Below are 26,183 nucleotides of genomic sequence, written 5' to 3'. Positions count from 1 at the left end.
ACATTCTCCTTAGAGTATGATTTGTCACTATCTGATTTTAGTTTTACGCGGTGGGTCTGCATCTACAAGAAAATATAGAGGAGAATTGAGTTCTTCTGGTTAAGTACGGTTAACCTAATCTAAACTAATGTTTGGGTGGGTAACAGATTCTGTATGGTAGGCTGGTCGTAGACCAAAAGTATCAGCGGCAACGATCCTACCCAGTGCTTACCCAAAATCTATAGATCCCTTCTGAACTTGCCAATAGTTCTAGCCATGCGCTTTTAATAGCCAATTCTATCAATGGATCTAAAGTGAAAGCTTGGTTTAGTCCAAACCTTCAAACTCTGCTTTGGGATTGTCTTCCCAATGCAACTGGTGTTCCCCAAACCAGACACTGTCTCACTCACCATAATTATCGTTCAGTGGCAAATAGTGGCTGATCAATGAGACATTTGAAGATTTTAGTGCGTTTCCCAGTGGATGGAAGAACTGGGAGACGTCTCGAGCAAAGTATTTAAGAACGCATCTCCCCCGTACTGCTCAGTTCCTCAACCCAATAAAAATCCAAACAAGGCAAGACATTTCAACTACTTATTCATCTACCCGTATATTTCGTTTAAATTACTTTGCTCCATTGCAAAATGCAGGTCCCGTCTATCGTTCAAACCACCCTCCTTCTGGCTCTTGGCTTCTCAAGCATGGCAGCTGCTGTAAGTTTGAATTGAGTATTCAGACTTTATCAATGAGGCGAATATCCTACTGACAGGGTTATATGAAGTGCAAACAATCACAAGACTGTTGCTGGAATGATGTCAAGGGCTGTTTCAATCAGCATAGCCCGGCGCAGAAAACACTCTGCCAAACGGCTGAATACGCAGCACAATTCTGCACGAACTTTGGTGTCAAATGCGTACGTCTGAAGATCCTACCACCTCAATCTATTACTGACAAATGTAGGACGGTGCGGACTGTTGTAGCATCAGTACAGGAAAGGGCAGGGGTTGTCCTAAGTGATCTAATGCCATTAATAAATATAGCCCAATTTCCTCCCACACAGCAGAGACTATAGGCTGAAGATGGTCGGGACATGAGTAGCTTGAGCCGAAGTACTTGATTCCTGGATTCAACATCCTATGTTTTGTACTATGTTTTTCACATGAATGCATATTCTTCTTTATGCCCGAGAAAAAGGTTCTAAAGTAGAGTCAGGAGTATATCCAAATTGTTGTAACATGGAATTAGTGCGAATCTGGTTGAAGGTAAGCTACTTGATGTGGGCGCAGGAGATGTCACATCTCTTCTACCAAGGGTTTGTCAAGAGGCATCAAGTTTGTTTACTCCCTCTCCTTCTACCCTTCCTTCCACTTCACTCATCTTTCTTCGGTTCTTGTAACACACGCGGAGCACGTAGGATATCGAGGGGGACCTACGGGTCTATCTGCGTGACAATATAACATGGAGAGGTAAATCCGAGGTGGAAATACCACTCGGACATAACTGCGTGGGGAAGAACCAAGAACCTCAGGGCGATCCTCCGCAGTGATCCTCGGCGCGAGCAACCATTACCCACACCAAGTATAAATGATTGGTTCGGGTCGTTTGATAGAGTACTACCCAGATCTTCTGGCTTTGAAGACAGGTATGCTCGTATATGGTGAAAAATCCATAGCGAGCATACTGATCGTCCATATACCTTGCAAGCTGACCTATAGTATCATAGAGTTGGTATATGGAATATAGATACGTATATACAGATGGCTACTCACCCAGCTTGTCGCACATAAAGTCATGCCATGACTGATGCTTCTTGGGCGTGAATGCCCAGCTCGTCTTCACCTACCCCAATGCTCTAATGGCATGTCTTGCTATCTACTAGAACGAGATCCGGGACAAGCTTGCTGTCCATCTTGCCTTTTTTCTGCGCTCCGTATTTCCGCTTCTCTGCCTTCTTCGCCTCACCCTGGCGTCTGTTTATACCGTATTGAGCGTCGCCGAAACAGACGTCTAACTTCAGCAGATTGGCGATCTCGCCAACGGGGTGCATGGCGTTGATGACAAAACGACCCTGCGCCCCATTTCATTCACGTCTTGGTATTTCGCACTCTCGAATATATCCGTCTTCAATTCATCGCCAGCTGTGTACTTTTTCTTTCTGGTCCTCTGCGACGGATTCGAGCGGTGATCTGAGTGGACATCCGAGAGGGGCTCCAATGTCTCATCGTCTTCATTGTTCATAATGGCCGCCAAGCCAAAACCGCCTCGAGGTATAATCGGCATAAAGGCCTCATACTTGCCACAGTATGGCTCTAGGGGCTCCTTGATTTCCCTCGTGAGGCCAGTCCCGAACCTGTGTTATATCCAGTGTAAACGGAGACTTGCCAGGTTTCAGGGGCCTGAAGCCTGCAACAGTAATCGAGTTTAGAATGGGGATTAAAGTCATTGGCGATGGGCTATCGGTAGTTTCAATGGGGAGGATATGTTTCTGGATAATTACTGGCGCCAAGGAATTCAAGGGCAAGGCTTGATTTATTACTTATGTTCAATGGAACCTTCCAGCTTATGGAGAAAGAGTAGGTGGTAGGTATTTATACAAGTCTACAGTGTCAAAGGAAAATATCTTTCTGCTTCCTCAATATGTGAAAGAGAAGATATTCACAGTTGTATTCATTGCTATTTCGGATATTCATATTGAATGTGTGTCAAACCAACCTTTTTCTTATGAGTATTTCCATCCAAAGCTTGTGGCAGCTCATACTGATATAGTGTCGAGAAAGGTACCATAAATAGAATGGGGGGTTATTATAGTGGGACCAAACCTGTAGGAGTGGGTTCCTCAGCATGGTCTTGTTGCTGAAGAAATATAGCAACCCAGAAAACTGGGAATAATGGAAAGACGGGGGAAGTAACAACAAGTTAGCTGTACTAGTGTTATCACGCAATAAGTACTTGCACCAATGTCTTCCAGAGACAGACAGGAATGTATGTCAAACAGATGTGTTATTTTGCTTCGTTTATGTATAAATGCGCTCTCCTGGGTTGAATTTCGAGGCCAAGTCAATCCAGAACCCACCCCGGACCAGCCAGCTCTAAACATCATCTTGGATTTCAACATGCACTCCTGAGAGATCTCTTAATTGCTGCACGGCGGAGTCTTCTAGTCTGATAAATGGATTAGTCACTCAATACGATATCATTCAAAGACTTTAAATTAAGATGTTTCTTTCCAGACTGCCCCTGATCGCGTCCTGGAAGAGGAAAAAAGAAAGTCTTGTAATACTCACTCTGGAATAATATACATCGGAGGAAAGCTTCTGGTGGCTGGGAAACTGCCTTCTCGAAAGCCGTTCCTTTCGAGGATACTATAATGCAATGTCATTAGAAGGGCCGTTGTATTCATCTTGGGAAAGCCTTGTATGAACTTACTCTATAACTACTTCATCATGCTCCTCAAATGTCTCGGGTTCTTCAAAGCGAATGATGACCTGATTAAGATAGATTAGCCGTGAATATGAAGGCCGTCCGGTATTATGGTGAGAATATACAGTCATTTTTGCAAGATATTTTTGATATTGTGAGAAAGGTTTATGTCCACAGATGGCTTTCAGAAATTGGCGCCAGAAAGGAATATAAATATTCCAACATTTTCGAAGCGACATCAGCACGAGCTGTGCGTGTTATTTTGCTCCGCTACTCGTATCTCTGGTCGACCCCCCACCGTTCAGCTGCGGCTGAGCCGAGTTCACGACGTACAGTTCACTAATGACATCATGAAACTTCATTCTGCGCTGCCGTTGCAGAGATCGTCAAGCTGAATACGAGTCATGTTCAAGCCCAGACGTGTTCTTTCCCCACGTCCGTACGTAGCATTGCCGAGCTTTTGCTCGGATTGAGCATTCCCCGATGATATATCTAATTATATGGAGAGAGCGGGAGTAGATCTACATCTCCCTCCTGTATGTATACCGATTTGATGTTTCATACTAGAACTAAAATGGGACAGAAATTAAATTACGGAGGAATTCGGTGTTATGACAGTAGCACACCGCCAACTAGTGGAGGGGGGACCAACACCCCGCGGTCGCTGATCTCGATCGGCATATAGAGTCTATAGCCGATCCAGTGCCGATATGCGGATATTACCTCGACTTGCACATAAATACTAGTAATGCGAGTATCTGGTAGGACGTCATAGTACGAAATGGCTCGCTTGATGACATATTTTTGATTGGATAACTCTTTACTGTGTATGGAAAAAATATAAAAAAATACACTATCTTTACAGCGTCTTCCATGCTGAGTGACGGAATCAGTCGTCGATCAAAGGAGGCAAGCGGGTCAGCAAGTCAGGATAAACATGCGGTGGAAGCATCAATGTCCTCCCATGTCTAGAGTACGTTGTTTTGGTATGTAGAATAATCTCAACCAGTCCTGAAATGAAAGCCGTGATACTAGCGCGAGAAGGGTGCTGCGAATACAATTGTCACCCCACTGAAATAAGGTGATACAGCTTCAGCGCTAAATCTAGCTAATGAGAAGCGCCTAAGATGACATGGCCAGGACCCTGAACTGGTATTTGATCTCATAGGTACCCTGCCTCAACTGCGACTATTTGGTTATCTATTTCTTTCCTGCTATGCATGTAATATAAACTGTTAGATTATAGATTATATTAAGATAGACAGATTATAGAATCTTAGAGTAAAAATATAGAAAGTTCAGAATCTAATAAATTATTATAACAGATAAATATAGAGAATCTGTCTAGTATAGAAACTGATTAGATAGATAAAGAAAACTGTACTATTTGATTAAATGGATACCCAAGCTGATATTATATAAAAATCAAAAAGCTTTGTTTTCTTTCTACTGGGGTGGGAGTATGTATTAGGATAAGACAGACCAATACACCGAAGTGCGTGATAGATCTGCTGACCTAAGAGACGGCTATGGTATTATACACAGTGAGTAGCATGAGGATGGTTGTTTAACTGACTAGGAGCATGAATTCCTCTACTGAGATATTCTCGTCAATTGAATCGAAGTTTCGAAAAGCCACTCAAAGTGGGAGAATTGTAGGAAACCGGTATTTATTTCCTAATAAGATCTCGAAAGACTGTCAAGGCAAATATCTTATGTCTCTTCGACCATAGGTAACAAATCCTCAATCCAGTAGATGAATGAAACCTATATTATCTGATAATAGCCATGATCAAATGCCTGACCCTGGTCACCCTGCCGTCATGTAAAAGAATTAATTATCCCCAATACTACTTACTATATTTACCGTGTGGCTTCGTCTACAGCGCAGTATGTGGTCAGGATCGCCGCTCGCCCTTAAATTACGTTATAGTTAATAAAGATGGTGAGGTTAATACTAAATCAACCATGGTATCTTTATATATATTTATAGCTAGCTATATTAATATTAAAAATATTACTTATATAATTGCAATATAATGAACTATCTTTTTTAAATATATAACCTAAGTATATGCTTACTATATTAAAAATTAAATATCTTCTGTAGAAAGAAATAAGTGGACTTAACAAGGAGTGTTGTGGAGTAGCCGCTATAGGCCTCCATAAGAAAACTAAGATTCATTTTCCAACCATGCAATATTCGCTTCGGATCACCGCACCATGAAGAATGCAGAGCTCGTGGGTCATCCCGTTCAATGCGCGAAAGGTGTAGCATCCGGAAACTGGCAAGTGATATCACCACACTGAATGCGGTAGTGCTATACACTTATAGTTCGTAAACTATTCGGGAAATGGACCGTACCGTCTCTTCCGGTCTTCACATTGCTAGTCGTCTCCCATGGAGAATCGGCTAAGAGAGCGAACTCTTTTCCCATAAACAAATAGAAGGATCGGGATCGGGATCATTGCGATGGTCAAGAACCCCAGCAGACTACTGGCCCAGGCAACACCCAACTTGTGGTACATCTGGGTGGCAAAAAGGGGAAAGGCGCCCCCCAAGCTGCATCGAACCAGCGTGTTTGCTGCCATGGCGGAGTTTGCGTACGGCAAATAGACGTCCACAAGGTAGTTGAGTCCCTGCATGAAGATCACTAGAATACCACAACCGATGGGAATCCCGGCTATCACTTGTATGCCCCAAGGGACAGCTGGATCAGAGGTCCAGCCAAACCAAAACAGGCCGGCAGGCAGAAGAACCGCCGCAATCATCATCGGCGGTAAGCGTTCCTCTGGGATGACGTATCCGTGCCTTTGCAGCTGTCGAGCGAAGCGGGTTTTGGTGAACATGATGATCAGGCAGCCCCCGCACAAGATGCCAACTGCTATCCCCAGGAACGGGAGCGCAGCGACGCCGAGTTCTCTCCACTCGCGGACCTCGGTAAAGGCTACTGGGTATGACTCAAAGAAAAGGTAGAGAATGCCATAGACGAGGGAAATGTAGATTGTTAAACAGACCAGAATTGGCTCCAGCAGGAGCATCTTGATAGGGCGGAAGACATATTTGGTGATCATTCCCCGCCACGACGGCCGATGCGCGTCTAGCGAGGCGAGGAAGAGCGGATTCCCTGTATCACGGCGTAGACCGGCCGCGCGACGCTGCAAGAGAACAGGACTGTATGTTTCAGGTACTATCAAGAAGGAGGCGACCCCGAAGGTTCCGGCGCCGATCATGGTGATCCAGGCCGTCCAACGCCATCCAAGATAGGAATCGACAATGAATCCCCCTCTATTGCGATGGTGAGCCTGCTGATGGATATTATACAGGATAGTATAACTTACAGTACCGGGCCAAAGGTTGGACCGGCGAAGCTCGCGATGGAGAAAAGCGCAATGGTGACCCCTCTGGCTACAGGGTCCCAGATGTCGACCATCGCACCGCCAACGATGGAGAGGGGAGCGCAGCCGAAGAACCCAACGAAAAATCGGCCAATGAGGATTGTCGCGATGCTTCGGCCCAGCGCGACCAGAAGCTGGGCGAGGATGAAGGCAGCGTAGCCCACAAATAATGGGCGCGTGCGTCCGAAAAGCTCTGAGGAAGGCCCCCATACAAGTGTACTGATAGCAAATCCCTGTTGGCGGTAAGCATCTGCAGAGCATCTGACGACCTGCGAGATATCAGGCGGGCTTACGAAGATGGGTAGGCTGGTCCCCAAAGCCATCACTTCAGTTCCCACATGGAACTCTTCTGCGGTAACGCTGGTCGCTTCACTGAACACACTACTGGCAAACGTCACACATAAAGTCATCATAGATAGACTCCAGGTGATGAGGCATTTGCGCGCGAACTTGAAATTCTGGGGATTTTCGGGGTCATCCGGACCCTGCCATTGGACCCATATGAATTCTTCTTCCTCGTCCATTGGGACTGAGGATGGATGACTGTCTCCATGTTCTTGGAATCCGTCCCCATGTAGTGCTTCGATGCATTCAGGAACATGCGCGGGGGCGTTTATCTCCATCACATTATCGACTTTCCCAGTTGACATTGTTAGGGGTACCACCGGGGTAGGAAGATGGGTGTTCAAGGAGGTATGGCTATTCCAAACCAGAGACAACAGACTCACCAGGCGGGAAACATCTGACCGACATGTTCCAGCTAGTTAAATAGTTTACCGGCGAGACGGTCAGAAGCGCAATCGGCTATAGCGGCTGTCATGTCTCGCCGGTCGACGCCAAATCGGGGCTGCATGAGATTTCCGACATTGTCGAGCCGAAATGAGCCGAGCGATTTTGAGGATTTGGCAAAGAAGTGTCCGTGAGCAACTCAAGGTTGCATTTCTGGCTAACGATCCCATTATTACCCAACAGGCGCTGACGTATAGATACTGTCGACCTGATGATTCGACGTATTGACTAATATTCAACATGGCCTACAGCAGTGTACCAAGTTTGTCATAATAGACAACTTGATTAAATCTAGGCTGGGACAATCAGAACGTATGGCTTCTTTCTCTAGCCCTGACTCGATATCAAGATGGGGGCATTGTGCCCCAGATCAAAAAAATCATTGTCGAGACCCGGTGGGGGGAACTTAACGCTAGCAAGTGGACGATTGTACATGAATTCGTGCTTGTGTTTATATTGTATATGTATCTGCTTCGCAACTCGTCTGTTATAACCACCGAGGATCGGCACATTCCAGGGGGTACCTAAAGTACTCCTGAGCACCAGTCCTTTCGTATAGAAAATGCTATGTATTCTGCTTGGGGCTAGAGGAACTAGAGCATTGCATGAACCTCCGATTACACACTACAAAGCGACACATTGCTATAGGCCTGAAGTGCCCATGTTCCTTGTGTGAGAAGGAATATTAATTGTGCCACGATGTGCTAAAGCATCCATAGTGGGAACCAGCTGACACGCCAGGAGTGGGAAAAAACCACGAACTATTGTGGTGTCGACCAATGCTGGTAATAATGGCTCTATTGAGATAGTCATCCTCCCCCCCAAAAAAAGGTTGGCCATGAGGTACTAAAATAGCTCCACATTCCAACACGGGCTGTTGAATTAGACGCAACTTGGCCTACTAGATGACCTGATACTTGAGCTACAAAGTGCGAGGAGCATGGCTCTTCATCATTCAAGATGACGGGTTTAATCATTGAGGAGAGATCTCGCTAGTGAGTAATTTCTTTTTGTTTCTTGGCATTTACTTGTCTTCAGTCCACAGTCCCAGAAGATGATGGATTCCTTCACGCTGTCAGCGTTTCCAAACGGAGGATAGTGAGTCAGATGCTTACTTTTGAGGCCCAGGTCATTGCCAAAGAATGTTTCGTGGATCCCTTCGCCGCTCGTGACTAAGCCATCTGGCCCCAACGTTGCAGCATTTCCCCCAATCGCAAGATTCATGATGAGTGGAAACGATGGAAGCATTGCCGGGACAAAATTGGATGCCACGCTTGACCGAGTATCGATGCCCATGCGACCGATGACATTGATGGCGGCGCATTGGCCCATGAACAAAGCGGCACCCACGCTTTTCATCCCATCCCACGCTGCAATGTCTCCAATTGCAAGATGGAAATCGGCGTTGGGAATATCGACAGCAAGGGAAAGGCTGCACTTGTGAGCATCTGTCAAAGCTGCGGCCGTGGCCGCCAGTCAAAATACATTCACTTACTCTGCTTTGATCTTCACAAAGCCCAGCTCGTTCAAGCAGTCCATCGGGAGAAACTGTGTGTTTGGAGAGGGTTTTGCGGTGCAAAATATCACCTTGCCCGCGTCCAGAACTTCTCCTGTAGATAGGAACAAACGATCAAATTGTTCTTTTGTATTTTCCAATACAACAACATGACCAACGACCCGTCGTTCCAGCTGCACTTCAACATTAGCCTGACACAGCAGTTGCCACACCTGTTGTTTGTAATCCACCGGCAGAGGCTCGGACGACAATAGGTCCGACCGAGAGTGAACAAGAATAACTCGTTTACGCGGATACGCCTGTGCGATCTCTGCGGCTGTCTCAATACCAACAGCGCCTAATAGTATGTTTATATCAGCGTTAAACAACTTGAATGAGATGAGAACATTCGAACTGCCTACCGCCTCCAACAATAACAATAGCGCCTTTCACTTGTTCTAGATCTGTTCTTTGCCCCTCAATGTCTTCCAAGTATGCGTGTTTTGTGTGATGAAACGGAACAATTGGCCAAGGTCGATTGAGACCCGACGCTGCAACGAGGTAGTCGTAGTGTATCTCAGTATTGACGGATTTTTCGGTAGGTGAGCCGGCCAAGGTCTGATATTTCACCACCCTATGCAAGATGTCGACACTGGCGACTTGTCCCTGGATAAATTCAACTCCTGCCCGTTTGAGGCTGCTGCAGTCCGCGTAGCCCTTCCAGGCGCGCTCAGCGTATCCTCGGACGGCTAAGGCCTGTGGCGCTCCCATTGTATGGACTATAAACGCGGAGTTCGTTAGACTGCTAGTACCTTAAAGAGAGCTGGAGACACGAACAGAATCCATCCCGTCTGTCAATCAAGGTGATCTTCGGTTTGATAGTTGGGAGCACTTCTGGTGCTTTTTGTGGAATTGGCGATGGAAGTAACTCCCGAGCCTGTATCATTCTGATCATATTTTGTATCGCGGCAAGTCCGGCATATGAGCCACCTATCACCACCACATGTGGTGCTCTGCTTGTGGTGGACTGCATTCGAAGGTGGCCCAGCATGTTTAGATTGTTTTGAATTCCCTGAAAAATATGAGTTCCACGGAGAAGAAGAATCACAAGGGGTACCCCAATGTGATATAGGATGTAACAGAACAGATTTCGCCGTAGTGCTGCAAAATATGTTCTCATGCTCGGGGCGAAACCGGGTCAATACCTCCACCAATTCGGAATCTCGGGGTCAACACTGTTTCCGGTGGATCCATACCGATATAATTTTGCGCATATTTATTCCGATTAGTCTAGGCTAGTCTGGTGTACGGATGGGACAATAATGGACCCATACCAAGCCCTGAGTCTCGGGGCTTGTCGTGACTCCCGGCGTACCCACCCCGATGTGTGACTCCTATTGGATAAAGACCGGCAACGCCTCCATTCCCCCCCACTCTAATCATACTATCTTATCTGATCCGCTCAACGAAAGAATAAAACTAAACTGGGTACACGACGTGTCTTGATGCGTCAGTAATCGTACTGGCTGGTTACTCACTGTCCCATTCCCACCCAGAGAAACTGGCCGAGGAAAGAATAGACTACCCACATTAGAGCTAGTAGCTTATGACCTCTTCCTCTCAAGTAAACATATAAAGTATGGGTCTTGGACCCCCAGTAAACATTGGAGCATCTTGATCATTGATCCGCCACAGAGGCAGGCATTTTCCACGGCAAAATACGATTGATAGGCCAGTTTACTTTCAGAGAAACCAGCAGCTCTCATCATGAACACTACCACGCAGGACGAATACAGCAGTGCTCAAGTGCAGAAACTGGGCCAGCCGGGCATCACTGCTTCAGCCGCAGCTTCCATACACAACCCAGTTTATGACGAAGGCGCAGAGAGTTCGCTCAGGATTGATTTGCCGCACGGTGTCAGAACTGTCGAGGCGGTAACTTCAGTTTGGTCCAAAAGAGCATTGACGGTTGCTATGATCCTGTAAGATGAAAGTCATCGCTCTTCTGTAATCTACTAATGCACACCAGCTTTTATATCTTTCTCTTTGCGGTGTCCTTGCAGCAAGAAGTCACTACCAACCTAGCTCCTTATGTCACCTCATCCTTTGAACTCCACTCCCTCACTGCAACGACACAAGTGATTGCTGGCGTTATCGGGGGTGTTTCCAACCTACCGATCGCTAAGGTTCTTGATCTTTGGGGTCGAACCGAAGGATTCTCAGTCATGACTGTTTGTTGTACCATCGGTAAGTTCTCCTCGAGGTTTGGGAGCACCACTCTGATGCTGAGAGAGGATTGGCCATGATGGCGGCATGTCGTAATGTCCAAGTGTACGCAGCTGCGCAGGTAAGTTCTCGGCAAATTTCCCGATGTTAATGGCTGTTTTCGTACTTCATGGATGGAAGTCTGACACCTTGTAGGTGCTATACTGGGTGGGATACAATGGATTGGAGTACATTATAAGTATTTTCATTGCGGATGCGACCTCCTTACTCAGTCGCTCCGTGATTCTGGGAATATCACAAACACCATACTTGGGTACGGCCTTTGCCGGCCCTCCAATTGCTCAGTGGTTTCTAGATCACAGCAGCTTCCGATGGGCATACGGTATGTTTGTCATAACAACACCCATCTTTGCGGCGCCTATTGTGCTACTATTTTTGCACAACCAGCACAAGGCCGCGACCATCGCCCGTGTCGTAGAAACTCCCTCACCAGAAAACCACAGCCATTGGCATTCGTTGAAGACGCACTGCAAGTCCTTGGATTGTAAGCACAGCAGTTCATTTCTCCCATGCGTCTTCTGAAGCTGATTCAACTATAGTAATGGGCATGCTGCTTCTCATGGCCGGCTTTGTGCTTCTGCTTTTGCCGCTCAGTTTGGCCGCACGAGCCCCCGACGGCTGGCGGACCGGTTACATCGTTGCGATGTTAGTTCTCGGAGTCATATTCTTGATTGCTTTCGCCGCATGGGAGAAATGGATGGCTCCTGCCACGCTACTCCCCTTCCGATTCCTCACGGATCGAAGTGTGATCGGTGCCTGCGTGGTTGCCTGCGGCCAATTTATCAGTTTCTAGTAGGCCCAGTATCTACCCTCTTCTGACACCATTCAATGTTGACTAACACGCGTAGCTGTTGGGCGTCGTATCTCATATCTTATCTCCAGGTGGTTCATAGGCTAAGTGTCCAGCATGCAGGCTATGTGTTGGATGCTTACACGCTAATGTCTTGCTTCTGGGCGGTCATGACGGGGCTGTAAGTGGGGCAAGCCACGCGGAAAGAGAATCCTTTATGCTAATCCAGGCCACGATCCATTCAGACTCATTCAGAAAAGCGGCCGGTTCAAATGGCTTGGGGTCTGCGCGGTACCCTTGATGCTTCTTGGTACTGGCCTTCTCATTTACTTCCGAGCTGCTGGGACACCCATTGGATATGTGGTTATGTGTCAGATCTTGAATGGTGTCGCTGGAAGTACCCTGTTAGCGGCCCAGCGCATGGCCGCCCAAGCTGTGGTCAACCACGAGGAAGTGGCGGTCGTAACAGCCTTGATTGGTCTTTTTTCCTCCCTGGGTGCAGCCATTGGATCGACGATTGCCACTGCGATCTGGACGAATCTGATGCCCCGATATTTGATGATCTATTTACCGGCCACGGACCTAGACATGCTCCCGATCATATACGGCAGCATCGTCCAGCAGCTTCAATATCCTTGGGGTAGCCCAACCCGGGATGCGATCGTACACGCCTATGGCGACGTTCAGCGCCGGCTGCTCATTGCGGGTACATGCTTCGTTCCCCTTGTGCTCGGCGGGGTACTACTCTGGAAGGACACTCAGGTGAAGGGGATGAAACAGACGAAAGGGACTATTTATTAGAATGTGCGCGAAAGATGTCTGCGAACACTCCTAGTTGACCGCATACTACGTTACTGCCGCCTCCAAGCAAGTGCTGTTGGATTGTCCGGAGGTCCTAGAATCAATTGATCGCCGCTCGTCGCGAAGCAGAAGCGGAGAGAATACTACGATAACCTGTATCGTGATCGTAGATTTTCTACGGCGTAGGGATCTTATTTGCTCCTCAGAACAAGCTTTGCGCTTTTTGACTATATGGAATACTCACAATGGCACGGTACATCTTTTTGAGATACTATGAATACTGTACTCGGACCTTGTCACAACCAACATCAGCAACGGAATCCTGAGATACTCTCCCGCATCGTGCAACGGCCTTCATTGCCGGCTGTAGATTTGAATCAGCTTCTTGGGTTGTCGCACGTTGCCCAAGTCAGAGAAGGGATCGAACATGACGCGATATAAGCATAATCGGATCGTATAAGCTTGATGACCGACTGATTTCTCGTAGCAACTGTCCCAGCTCCCCCGTACTCAAATTGTAAAGAGGACGAGCGTAAGTTTCTAGTCTGGTTCGGATTTCCCTTGCGATGCCGATATGCTCTCAGTCCCTGTCAACGATGCGGGAGGGCCAGATGCGTCGTCGAACGCATTCGCTCCCCGCCCGTTACGCATCGCTGCCATCTTGCCTCGCAGAGGAAGCTGAGTGAGACGGATTGAGAGACTTGGAAATGCTTACCTTTCGTTTTCTCCCCAGTATCATGCTGTGTCGGGTTCCCAAAAGAATGGTGAGGAGATTTTTGCGGTGTGATTGGATTTGATAGAGTTCTCAGGCTTTTCACAGCCTGCGGTCGTATGCAGCCCTAATGCTTTATGATCCAGTTACTATTCAAAAGCACGTGAAGGGTCCGTCAGATTATGTTAGCAGAGCAAACCCAGCTTTTCGTTTGCTCACTGTGCCTTAATCATCACCCGTCCTTTTCCTCCACCCACCTCATGAAAGCAGAATCAAACGTTTCCGTATATGCCTCGACAACGATCAATGAATGCCTGCCGACAATGTCGCCTATCCAAAGCAGGGTGTGATAATACCAAACCCACATGTCTGAGGTGCCTGCGAAAAGGGCTTAACTGTGTCTATATCTCGCCCCTATCGCGTGAATGTTCTCACCGGCACAGCTTCACCACTGTCGGCATACCCTCTCTAGATCACCAAAGCTCATCAGTCACGCACGAGGTCCCGTCGATTCCATTCCAATTGTGTTCCCACACTGAGCGAGATGGAAGTGACATTGGCCGCTATAACCTAGAAGTCGACTCATGCCGGAAGGTAAGCGGGAATGAATCCGGCGTGGTGCATACACGTCATTCATGCACTAATATCGGCGGGCAATTGCTCCAGGAAATCGAGACTAGCCGAATGTCTAGCTCCTGCATCCGTTGTCGACAGTCGAAAGTTAAATGCGACCGAAAAACCCCTTGTCAGCGTTGTGTAAAAGCAGGGAAAGGGGATGCCTGCACATATTCAACGGCTACTGCTGGACAGCAGAGTTCAGCATATCAAATGTCGAGGCTCCATCTCCCCATGTGGAAGCAGAATTTCCATATAGACAATCATTGGAACGTGGTGCTTGAAAACGTATTACAATATATCCTACTTGCGAAGCGGTTTCCTAACAAGAGACTACAGGTCGAGAGTTTGTTAAACCACTACGCTGGGCGTGGTGATGAGAGAAGCGACCACCAACAGAAAGAGACATCTGGAGATACAAGCTTTTTCGCTGGACGTGATAGCCTTCAGCGAATGTCACGCAGGACGCTTCTTTCCAATGTGCCTCCGCGCCACATGGCGGACACATTCATTAGATGTTACCTTAATGTCATTGAGCCGTCTCACCACGTATTGCATGCGCCTTCCTTTTCCGACGAGGTATCGTCATTCTGGGTACGACCAGGTGCGGCCAGTGATTCGTGGCTAGCCAAATTGTTTGCCACTCTGGCTCTTGGAAGTCTCATCCATCAGTCATCCAGTTCGGCAGATGGATCAACAGAGCAACTGCCAAATCGACTCTATGAAGTTGCACATTCTTGTTTGAGACGTACACCGTACATGGCGCAACCGACTAGCGATAACATTCGTACGTTGTGCCTGCTAGTGATCTTCCGGCAATTGAACAGCTTGCTCTGTGTCGAGTCCGACGGCCTTTGGCCTGTTACGGGGCTGATTGTCCGCTTAGCTATCTCATCGGGGTTACATGCAGCAGGGGATGGCACCCGTACACTGGCGGCTACCGCTAACAGAGAGCTCTGGAACGCTGTTTTGTTTCTGGATCTACGCCACAGCCTTGCATCCGGCCTCCCGGTCATGACCCCGTTTCCAATGCATCAGTGGCCGACGGATGCCACTAGTACTGGTGGAACCTCTCCCCAAACATGGAGCATACCCTCATCTATTGGTCCTCTGGAGCCTCCACAATTCTCAGATGTTATTTCTGATCATCTTCCCTTGATTTACAAAATCTTGGATTGTTCTTCTGGAGCCGTTCCGGTCTCCTATGACTCGGCTATTATGTATGATCGCCAGATACGCCAGCTCTTGGGCCATTATCATCAACGGCTTATGACCACCGCCGATCGCGTGCATGAATCAGAGGCTACTATCTCCCAGTGCCATGCCATATGGCCTATGATTAATATTCTGTTCCGTCGAGTACTCCTGGCACTCCATAGCCATCTCTGTCGCCAAGAGATGGCCCACGTTCTGTATCCAATTTCGTATTGGTCCACGCTCGAATGCTGCCTTTCATTGCTCTCGGAGCAAAACAGCCTATGTCAAGCAGGTGCTGACTTGTGTGGTGTCCCAACACGCTTTTACGCGCGACTTTTTCGACAGGAATTTTTTCTCGCCGCGATGACGATTGCCCTGCGTATACTGCAACCAGAGTCACCGCTGGAGCCGTCGAATGATTGCGATTGCAGGAAGCAAGCTCGACAGACGATTCACGGTACCCTTAGCGCCTGCCGAGACGTTTGGAAAGCAGACAGAGACCGCTCCAGCTGCCTTCAGAAATCCTTCGAATCTCTCGATGCTGTGCTCAGGTTCATGGAGGCCAGAGACCGATCACTTTAGCCCTAGATGAACCTGCATTTTCCTTATAGGCAGGATTTCTCTTCGACATCCAAACGAAGAATGTAATTCACGTGCGATTGTATCTCTTCGAGTGTCTTCAGAACCCGAGGACTTCGTTTGGATCCGATTGGGATGATTTCGTTTTGCCATCTCCCATATTCGATGAAATTCCGATGTTCCCACTGCATCGTCTCATCTCACACCCTGGAACCCTGTATATGACGGAGCAGTTTTCATTGGAGTCTATCCTCCCCTGCTGGCCCTTGGTCGTGGCACATGTGCCCTTGGTAAGGATCATCTCAAGTAATGGACTGTGTAATGTACTTAGATGAGACGGAACATATATCCCGCGAATAACAATGCGTAAAAGAGCCATACGGTATGGGCACCTGCCATCACCTCAGGCCCAGATACCACCGAGGCAAGTTTGGAACTTCCAATCGGCTTAGCCACCGGAGGGTATCATCAAGGACAACGGTGTCGCCGTTGTATGTCACAATGGAAACCTGATCAAAGGTTCTAGAGACAGAGCAACTCTGACCTGTCCCTTGGCTTGAAATCTTGATGCATTGTGTCTTTGACTTACACATACAAAATTACGTTAACAAAATAATGGAGACCACTGTCTTTAGTGTGGTAGTTAGTCTTAGCGGTGTATGTGCTCCGTGTTAATCCAACCTCTGCTATCTTGCAGCCTAACTCGCTGCTTATTATTATCGTGGGTAGGTCCAATAGAGAGATGTCAACTGGCCAACTGGCCTCTCGACGAATATAACGGACACACATGTAATGCTGAGATGGGAAACTACTAAGTTGAGTTCCTTGGGTTACCTCAGTTGCTTGAATCTATCAACATGGCTGGGAAGGGGTTGCTAACCCGCTGAACCCGTACCGCTTTAAGAGGGACAGTATAGAAACTAATAGAATAACCAAAATTCAGTCAGGGGCACATTTGTTTGAGCACCTCAAGTAATAGAAGGTCCCACACCTGTATCTGCTTTAAGCCACGCAGCTACTATGGCTACAGCTGGAGTATACCTCTCAATGGGATCATTCCCACGGACTCATATCTGTAAAAGCTAACCTAGGAAAACTAAATACCTAACTGCTTATCTGACACCCAATGTGAGCCTCCCGCACACCGATACCCACCACTCTGCTTAATCCACCGGTACCCCATGATGCAAACTCCCATCTGTCTTAGTTTTGTTTGTGCTTGGGCCTCTTTCCTCCTCCGCTCTTCGACCTGAGCTTTCTGCTTGCGTAGCTTCTCTAGCTCCTCTTCCTGTGCTCTTCGTTCGAGTTCGCGGCGGATGCGTTCTTTTTCACGGGCCAGCTTGGTCGCGGGGTCGTTTGCCGAATTGGTGTCGGCAGGTTTGTGTTGTTGATTGAATGCATCTTCTAACGTTCGAATGTCGTTAAGAAGACGGTCATATCCTTGTTCTGACTGCTGTGCATTCAGCTTGTCAAGTTGTAGCTGGTTCCATATCGCATCTGATACTCCCGCATCTCGTGGAATAGTCGTGCTCAGCGTGGGTGTTGCTGGATCAATCGCATGGGGATCTGGCGATGGCGCTTGGGTGTTTGCGTTCGTAGTCATCGTGGTCGTACTTGTGGACACACTGCTGTTCGTTCCGGGTTGAGCCTTGTCTTGTGTATCCGTAGCAGTTGGCAAGTGGTTAAAAGCAGGCCCGGCATGACGATGACCGACTCTCGACCGACTTGAACGTTCTTTAACCATCCGGCCCATCTGCATCACAATATCATGCTCTGTAAGAACTAGTCTTCCACCACCAATATTTTGAATTGCTTTGGCAAAGATCTTCTTAGCCAGATCCTGGATATCTCTTGCATTGGCCCAATTGGGCGTTTGGCAGAGTTCTGCAAAATAGGAGTGCATATTCCCGCGTAAGTTAGGTGGTAGATGGTCCAAGACGCCAATGTTGAATTCTTTCCCCTTTTCTCTCAGTTTATCTCTCTGCTTTCTAAATAGGGTAGTTAACAGTGTGATCGATGCGTTGGGATCAAGTCCGTTAAACGCAATCGACTCCGGAAATCGACTCGTCAACCCTGGGTTGATGGCCATGAGCCTGTTAATATCCTCTTCATACCCGGCCAGGATAATGACCAATTTCTGTGCGTACTTGGGATGGGTAATACAAGCGACAACCTCATCAATGGCCTCTTTAGCGAATTGCCCTTCGGCTAGTCTGTATGCCTCGTCTATGAGCAGGACTTTACCGAGTGCTTTCTCCAGCAATTCCTGTGTTTTGGGACCGGTGTGGCCGATATACTGGCCAACAAGGTCGGTGGCTGACGATTCAATCACCTCTGTAGACGAGAGAAGGCCCATGGAATAGTATAGCTGGCCAATCTTGCGGGCTGTAGTGGTTTTGCCAGTTCCTACTCATCCTATTAGTAAATTGATGGCCAACACGACAGGAAATTGAAGTACCTGGAGGTCCACGAAACAAAAAGTTAAATGGAATCTGTGTCCGAGGATCCAAATCCAGCGCCCTCATTCCTTTAGCAATTCGACAATATTCCTCCATCTGAGTGATGATCTTCTCACATCCCACGGTCCCTTCAAACAGTTTCGGTACGTTAGCCTCTGCCTTCTGTCCGCGATCATGATCCTCATCAAAGTCTTCAGGCACAAAGGTAGACGATATACGTGATTGGCCACTGTTGATTCTTTTCTGGTGGTTAAGCTTGGCCTTGTTTAGTAGGATATCAATCTCGCCAGCATTTCCAAAATGAGGCCGGTTTCGACATCTCCCGAGAACATCCATCGCAACTTTTCTCCCGAGAGTGGTAGTATCAAAGCCTTGCTCTGTCAATTTCAGATCAAAGATCTGGCCCATTTCAGCATCCGTGAAATCATGAAATGTAAAGGCAGAATCCAGAGGAAACCGTCGGGTGAGCCCTGGGTTGACATTCTGGAACATCTCCTCCATTTGATCTTTATATCCTAGGAGCAGGACGCAACGGTCATCCCCCGGAACGCTTTGTACTTCCGCGACAATTGTATCGATGACAGCTGTTTTGAATTGGTTCGTGTGAGAGCCTGCTTTATTCTTTGTACCTCCTCCGCCGAAAAGTCCATATGCTTCGTCAATAACAAGGACTTTCCCGACTGTTGATGCGAGGATGCCCTTCGTGTTCTTTTCAGATTCACCGATCACACTTCCCATGAAGTCCGCAGGATTTTTAACAATGACTTGGCAAGTTAGTACAGCTTGCCTGGCATTTGTGGACTAGTCACTCACCCTCCCCATTAGACAAAAAGCCAATATCAACCAGAATCTGACCATATAATTTCGCAACACTCGTCTTTCCGGTCCCTGGGGAGCCCAGAAACACACGATTCAAGGTAAATTCCAACAGTGGTTTTTCTTCCAACTCACGAAGATAGTTATACTGCATGCTATCCAAGAATGCCTCGATACTCTTCTTGACGGTATCAAGCCCAATCATTGTCTGAAGTTTCTGCCACGCAGTGCAGTTCTGTAGAGCCTGTGATGGCTCGGGGCCAATGAGATCTTCCTTGGTTAAGAGCATGTCGTCCACTGTGGCGTTCTTCTTCATTTCCATTTTAAGCCGAGTTGCTTGCCGATCGTATATCCTTGAGCAGGTGTTTTGAATAGCACGCGCATTCCCAAATCCTTCATGTCCACGTCCTCGGCCAACGCGACGAGACACAATGCGGCTGTAGAGACCACCCATGCCACCTTCTAATTTCATCCGGCTCTGATATGTTTGATTGATGTTATATTCGAAGATCTGAAGCAACTCGCTATCAGTGTAGTCTTCAAATTTAAATTCATGTGGAAACCGACTCGGTAAACCAGGATTATGCGCGAAGAACTTCTCCATATGTGTGCGATACCCAGCCAACACAACCGCCATTTTTCCCGTTTGATTCTCGACTTCTGCTAAGAGAAAGTTCATGACTTGTGTTCCTTGGGTCTGGCCCTCTGTCAACTGGTATGCCTCGTCGATGAAAAGAACTCCACCGCCGCTGTTGAGTATAGTGTTAATCCTCTTTTGGCAACCTGACACGCCTTCATTCGCGAGGATCGAACCCGTTGTTTCTGCAAAATAACTGCCTGGGAGGACTCCAACAGCACCAAGAAAGTTGGCATACAGTCGAGCCACTGTTGTTTTGCCTGTCATAGGTTAGACTTCCATATCTATTCTCTGGCCAGAATGCGTACCAGTTCCTGGATTCCCAATCAGGACAGAGCCAAAACGCTCTTTGCTCAGATCAACGCCCTGCCGCAATGCCGTATCAACTCGAGCTTTGATGGTGAGAAACTTGTCTTTGACTTGCTCAAGTCCGATCATAGCCATCAATTTGTCAATGCTGTCACTGCGTGCGCCTTGAAATTGTTTCTGATAGTCCCAATCGTCCTTTGCAGATGAGTTGTATGGCCTGGCCGTTGGCGAAACCGGCTTTGTTGGGTTATTTTTCCCATCCCGATCTTTATGTTTCTTAGTAGAGCTTGGCGGGTGAGCACTGGAGGAGATTGGGCTGACGTTCCCATTACGGTTGCTAGTTGCGGTTGAGGCAGTGGAACTCCCAGCTGTAGACATATCGATCACGGTATTGCGCTGGTTTAAAGAGTCAGATTTCAACCCATTCAGGTCATTCCGATGTTGTGCTAGAACTCTCTGTCGATCTTCATCTTCCCGCCTCTCTCTTTGCAATCGTCTCTCATGGGAAATTTCGTCTTGTAACTCCGCCAACTCTCTGATGTACTCTTTCTGTTTTCTCTCTCTCTCCAGCTCGAGCTTCATATCTCTTCTTTTCTTGGCTTCCTCGGCTCGATCTTCAGCAGCACATGGTTGACATGTACCGTTAGCTTGGAAGCAGGGACAGGTTATTTTGTGACCGCGGGCACAATTCCATTCTGTGATCTTTTGGCATTGCATTCTAGAGTGATCCGACAGTTGGTGGCATTTGTATGGGCATGTATGTACGCCGCAGGCCAATTTGACGCCACTAGAATGTTAAGCTACTTGCCATAATATATCGGATGCCAAGGGAAGACTTACCAAGGTAAAACACACCCTCCATCTGGACATTCAGCATCAAATTCTTCTATTGTTTTAATTATTGCGGTCCTTGCTGGGTGCTGTTCGCACCTCACCGGTAGTCCATCATACAAGTGTCCCCTGGCTTTAAGATTATTGACAAAGGGGACCCAGACATCCTTTCCCTTTCGGCTGTTGACAAACGTATTGACATTTCCAACCATAATGAGAATGTTTCGAGCACGAGATAAGAGAACATTTAAACGCTGGGGAGCTGCCATGAAGCCGATATCGCCGGCGTTGTTGCTGCGGGTTAGAGTGGACACGACGATTTCACTCTCTTCACCTTGGTAGTTGTCTAGTCTTGATGAGCATTGTATTGTATAAACGAAGGGCATATCTCTTTCGCCTACCTATTGTTGACAGTCGAATCGGTCGCTTGGAATAATTTGCACTGACCTGTGAAAGCAGTCCAGCTCTCACAAGATCGTGAGAGTCCAAGTCATTTAACACAGGGTCATTATCCTTTCTTAGCCGATCCCTCAGCAGATGCAGCTGTCCCAGATACGGGGTTAGTACCACAACCTTGTCAGTTCCATACCCCTGCTGTCCTAGATATTTGACGATTTTCAGAACCATGTCCACCTCGAATGGATTTGTCTTGCTCCCTTTTGCCCCCTCATCTCGACGGTCTGAGACACGGGCGAAGTTCGTCTCTGGATTTTCATGATGAAAGAAGATCACTCGATCCTGTAGTCCGCGAGGGGCGGGACGAGACAGCGTGGCTGGCGCATCTTCTAAAGCGGGATATGTAAGACTTCGCACCAAGAAGGAAATCTCCGGGCACATTCGGTGTTGTGTAGCTAGGGTAGAATGGGGATATCCGGCCAGGACCAGTCGTTCAAACAAGGACCGATTAAGGTCATATCCATCACCTCGTTCTACCGACAACACATAGCTGTTAATCTTTGGTCGTAGCTGCTGGTGGTCCCCGATCAACACTAATTGTTTGGTTTCTGAATTCATGGCCGCCAGAACATGTGACTCCAGGATTTCGCCAGCTTCCTCAAGTAGAATGATTCCAGGAGACGCAGCACGAATGTCTTCCGTGTACATGGCGGCCGCAGTAGTAGTGCACCCAATGATGCGTTTAGACTTGAGAATGGAGTGGGTTCTTTGATTCCAGACTTTCTCTATATGTCTGTGGCATTGGTCGATACCGCGCATGGATTCGTGTAGGTTGCTGACTTGTTCTTCAAGGATTTGATGAGACCATGTCTGGATATACGCTTGACGTGTGGGCATATCGAATGACCAGACATCCTGAGAGTGTGCATAGCTGTCTAGCTTCACGTAGCCGGGTTGTTCCCGTCCCCTTGCCCAAAGATCGTAGAGATAATGTGAATCGACTTGTTTTCTTTTCTCGCCGACGATGGTCATATCGTCGTCATTCTCCGGTGGCATGAATGCACTGTAGAAGGATGGATCCTCGAATTCGAGAAACTCAAGCATGGTGCGTGCATTAACCTTGAAGTCGACATACTTTTGGAACGCCGGCATCAGCCGATCCTTGCAATCGGCTGCTTCGTTCTTATATCCATCAATCACGCCCCAGGTACTCTGAGTATGTCTATACGAGGACCTTTGAGAGGATAGACTTAGGGGCTCAGTACGAGCGGTGGATTTAGATCCCAGTCTAACAATTGACGACGAGTCGATTCCAATATCGAGAAGATCTTCCAGAAACTGATCGAGTGCATGATTTGTATAGCACATCACTAAAATGGCCTCTTGACTGTGGTCATGAAAGACCTTGGCCAACAAAGCCCCTATAAAGGATTTTCCAGTTCCTGGGACGTCAGCTACATTTGGGACTTTTTGGAGGAGAGATTACCTGGAGGCCCTTGTATGAGACTAACTGTCTGCGTCAAGCCAGAAACAAACGAGTCAAGCTGAGTGCGATCAAGGTTTACTGGTGTTTTGGTACCAATCAGATGTTGGATGTTTTGATCACCCGTGTTTCGTATGTTCTCCACAATATCATCTGGGATGAGGCCCGATGGCTCAGCAAGTCCCCCACGTTGATATTCGAGCAATTCCCGCGACAATGGCAGGTCTGGTTTATCTTGAAGGCATTTCAAGATCGGCTCATACGCAAAGACCGCAGCTTCGACCAGCACGAAATGGATATCGTTGTAGAGTTTGAACGCTGCCAATGTCTTCTGCATCGCGTGCTCCCCCAAAACCCGCAGCGTAATCACCGGGACGTCAAGGCAGAGTTGACCGACATTCCGATCGAGGGTGGCAAACGCGATGATTTCTTGATTACGAAGCAGACATCCAAAGGAGTTATGTTTCAGAAAGCTATGGTTATCATTTAGGAATTTCTTTCGTTCGTCCGCGGAGCGAGTAGAGAGGGAGTTCAGTCCCTTCGCGCAGGAAATCGCGAGGGAACAAGGACGCAGGCGCCGATCATCGCCGCAAAGGATGTTTACAATCGATAGTTTCTGGAGCAAGGACGCCGCTCTTCTTCCTTTTTTCTTTCCTAAGGCTATCTGGATGTCCTCGCGGAGTTCAGATAGCATATCCTCTCGCATCAGTCGAAACTGATTGTCCAGATGGGCTGGGAGGCGTTGTTCGCGAGGCAGTTCTGATATCTCGTCCATGCGCCGATAGAACGGCTTTTCAGTCGATGCGAACTCATGGGCGGTTGGGTATATGGCGACCGTGCGAAAATCCAGAAAGTCATTGTCGTGTCGCCCACCGGGTGCACAATCGGGGCTAAAGGGCGCACTCGTCGACTTGATTATTAACATGTGCTGAATTTTCTGTCCGAGTGCTCGGACTTGGGCGGATGATGAGAGCAGCAGCGATCCATCGTCGATCATCTCTTGGGCGTCGCCTCTAATATCGATGGTCGACGAGGGCGGAAAGGAGAGCAATTCGACGACCATCCAGGCCAACGCGTGGACACTGGATTCGGATAACTCCTTCTTCTTGAAACCATCTACAAACGCCGTCCATAGTGTCTTTGGCTCCACAATGAGGGTCAGAATGTCTTGCAGGAATTGGCCGTTACAGAGCCGCTTGATCTCAGGGTCTGCGAGATAGTGAAGAAATGGTGTCGTGTATTGGTCAATAAACTGCGGGGTGATATTGAACCGCAGGCCCCGGTGGAGCGCCGTACGAGCGGCCGGACTGGCGATGATGCGCTCAATGCACCCAGAGCGGTTGGATTGATCCTGAATAGATTCCAAGAACAGCTTTAGACTGTCGAGGTTGACGATGGCTCTTTTCCCCTGGGCAACCAAGTTAAAGAATTTGAGCAATCTGGCTGAGCGTGGCGACATGGCGGCGATAGATGATGTGGATGAAAAAGGATTTCGCTCCGGTTCATCAAGGGGCTACTAATACTGGAGCTCGAAAGATAGACTGAGCCCACCAGGCCGCAATGCAGGATAAGAAACCACTGACAGCCAATCGACCGCAGACACGTCGATGCACTGAGCTACACAGCGCGAAGCAGTCAGCCTTGCGGGGTTGTTCGTACTTTGGTCATTGTCGTCTCGAGTGCATTGCGCTCCTTGAGGGGGATTCCTCTCCCTGGCCCAAATGTGGCATCATTATCCATCCAACATGCAATCTCCGAGGGCTAGATACCGTCGCTCACGAGGAGGAGGCGTAGAAAGGAACGGTCCGTGGAGAAGACCAGAGGGTACCCAGCCACCTTCGCCTCGGCTGGGTCCTGTTTTGGCAAGTATTGAGCATAATGATCTGGATCTTTCCGAGGATAACTGGAAAATCACCGATGTCCGTGATATTGCATCGTACAACTGGTTGAATCGAAAGACTGCCACCGTTATGATCCCAGGTATGTCTATAAGGAGCGAGATCAGGCCATGTCTAACTCTACAATAGGGAAACCACCTGCCTGGACCCCTTTACCTAAGCCGACAAAACTCAAAGAAGACGCGGGTCAATACTTTCGTGATCAGAATGCCGCCCGATACCCTTCCCATCCCTTCCAGCCGGCCATCGAAGCGGTCTTTGAACAGTATCCGGACTTCCCCGCCGCTAAAGTAGACATCGTGGGCTGTGGTAGTACGCTGGGGAATCTTCTGCGTTTTGCTAGGAACATCGATAAAAGGTTTCGATTTGTTGTGCAATGTGTCGGAAAGACAGTGTTCCTCATCCGCAGGGAGAATTCACCCACTCAAACGATTGCTGACGTTCGGGGGTACGGTCACACCTTCCCAGAGACTTACACGACTTGGGATCCAGACGTCCAAGGATCCGAGTCGCATCAGCGAATTATCCAGTATTCCCTTGGTGGGCTGAACTGTCTGGTGCGGTTCGAGGGGGATGGATATCACCCTGATCTGATTGATCAGAAAGCCTTAGGAGAAGACGTGAGAAAGCGGAGACCTACTGACAAAGCCGAGGAGACGATCGATCAACTCCTATGCGCGTTCAATGATGCCTCAGTCAGTTCCTATCGCTCGTCCGGCAAGGCTCTGACCAAGGAGACCGGGGGCGGCTACATTCCTCAGGCAGCTATATTTGATCTCAAAACCCGCTCGATTCGCAGAAAGGAACAGGACTTCCTATGGGAAGAGATGCCTCGCTTATGGATCGCCCAGATTCCCAACATGGTCCTCGCCTTTCATCGTTCTGGAACGTTCGAAGAAATACACAAGATTGACGCTCGCGAGACGGCCAAAAAGTGGGAAACAGAGGAGGAGCACAACCTACGTAGGTTCGTGGCGTTATTGAAGATGGTGGTAGCCTTTGCCAGGGGACAGCCTGATGGTCGACTGGAAGTGTTCCACGATGAAGGCAGTCCAATCTTGGATCTGAGGGAGGTTGGGGACAATTTTAATAACGCTCTACCGGAGGAGGTTGAAGACAGATGGATTTTGAACAGTTGATCTAAGATGTGCTTTTCAAGTTGCGCACGTCAATAGCGCCGGTTTTGTGTTGAGATGACGTTCCCAGTACTGAGGACCTTTTCATCCATTTCCCCGATGTCTGATTAACTACGAAAAAGTTGGGTGCGCTACATATTCATCCGAGAACGTGCA

The 26,183-nt window shown here is 48.1% G+C and overlaps 6 protein-coding genes across 6 annotated transcripts; 3 read left to right on the top strand and 3 right to left on the bottom strand.

The window, feature by feature from the left end:
- Window positions 1–623: 623 nt before the first annotated feature.
- On the top strand, window positions 624–996 carry ABOM_005029 (uncharacterized protein; the record flags this gene model as incomplete). The annotated part of the gene is made up of 3 exons (XM_022532158.1): window positions 624–692; window positions 761–892; window positions 940–996. The coding sequence occupies 3 exons, from the start codon at window positions 624–626 to the stop codon at window positions 994–996; spliced, it is 258 nt and encodes an 85-aa protein (XP_022390542.1).
- A 4,791-nt stretch (window positions 997–5,787) lies between these two features.
- ABOM_005028 (MFS transporter) lies at window positions 5,788–7,448 on the bottom strand (the record flags this gene model as incomplete). Its single annotated transcript, XM_022532157.1, has 2 exons — window positions 5,788–6,688; window positions 6,742–7,448. 2 exons carry the CDS (start codon window positions 7,446–7,448, stop codon window positions 5,788–5,790), a joined length of 1,608 nt encoding a protein of 535 aa, XP_022390524.1.
- Window positions 7,449–8,654: 1,206 nt separating this feature from the next.
- ABOM_005027 (uncharacterized protein) lies at window positions 8,655–10,133 on the bottom strand (the record flags this gene model as incomplete). The annotated part of the gene is made up of 5 exons (XM_022532156.1): window positions 8,655–8,659; window positions 8,703–9,019; window positions 9,083–9,440; window positions 9,505–9,861; window positions 9,920–10,133. The coding sequence occupies 5 exons, from the start codon at window positions 10,131–10,133 to the stop codon at window positions 8,655–8,657; spliced, it is 1,251 nt and encodes a 416-aa protein (XP_022390521.1).
- A 588-nt stretch (window positions 10,134–10,721) lies between these two features.
- ABOM_005026 (uncharacterized protein) lies at window positions 10,722–12,959 on the top strand (the record flags this gene model as incomplete). Its single annotated transcript, XM_022532155.1, has 8 exons — window positions 10,722–10,739; window positions 10,814–11,064; window positions 11,112–11,329; window positions 11,377–11,429; window positions 11,504–11,852; window positions 11,908–12,160; window positions 12,217–12,339; window positions 12,404–12,959. 8 exons carry the CDS (start codon window positions 10,722–10,724, stop codon window positions 12,957–12,959), a joined length of 1,821 nt encoding a protein of 606 aa, XP_022390520.1.
- A 4,199-nt stretch (window positions 12,960–17,158) lies between these two features.
- Window positions 17,159–24,452, bottom strand: ABOM_005025 (uncharacterized protein; the record flags this gene model as incomplete). The annotated part of the gene is made up of 8 exons (XM_022532154.1): window positions 17,159–18,468; window positions 18,521–19,285; window positions 19,335–20,234; window positions 20,283–20,897; window positions 21,124–21,169; window positions 21,219–21,460; window positions 21,516–22,952; window positions 22,997–24,452. The coding sequence occupies 8 exons, from the start codon at window positions 24,450–24,452 to the stop codon at window positions 17,159–17,161; spliced, it is 6,771 nt and encodes a 2,256-aa protein (XP_022390523.1).
- A 286-nt stretch (window positions 24,453–24,738) lies between these two features.
- On the top strand, window positions 24,739–26,030 carry ABOM_005024 (uncharacterized protein; the record flags this gene model as incomplete). The annotated part of the gene is made up of 2 exons (XM_022532153.1): window positions 24,739–24,973; window positions 25,021–26,030. The coding sequence occupies 2 exons, from the start codon at window positions 24,739–24,741 to the stop codon at window positions 26,028–26,030; spliced, it is 1,245 nt and encodes a 414-aa protein (XP_022390522.1).
- Window positions 26,031–26,183: the final 153 nt, after the last annotated feature.

The sequence above is a fragment of the Aspergillus bombycis genome, assembly GCF_001792695.1.
Source record: "Aspergillus bombycis strain NRRL26010 chromosome Unknown contig00028, whole genome shotgun sequence".
Taxonomy (NCBI): Eukaryota; Fungi; Ascomycota; class Eurotiomycetes; order Eurotiales; family Aspergillaceae; genus Aspergillus; species Aspergillus bombycis.
Note: the sequence above shows the minus strand (reverse complement) of the source record. Positions and strands in the feature narration are given on the sequence as shown.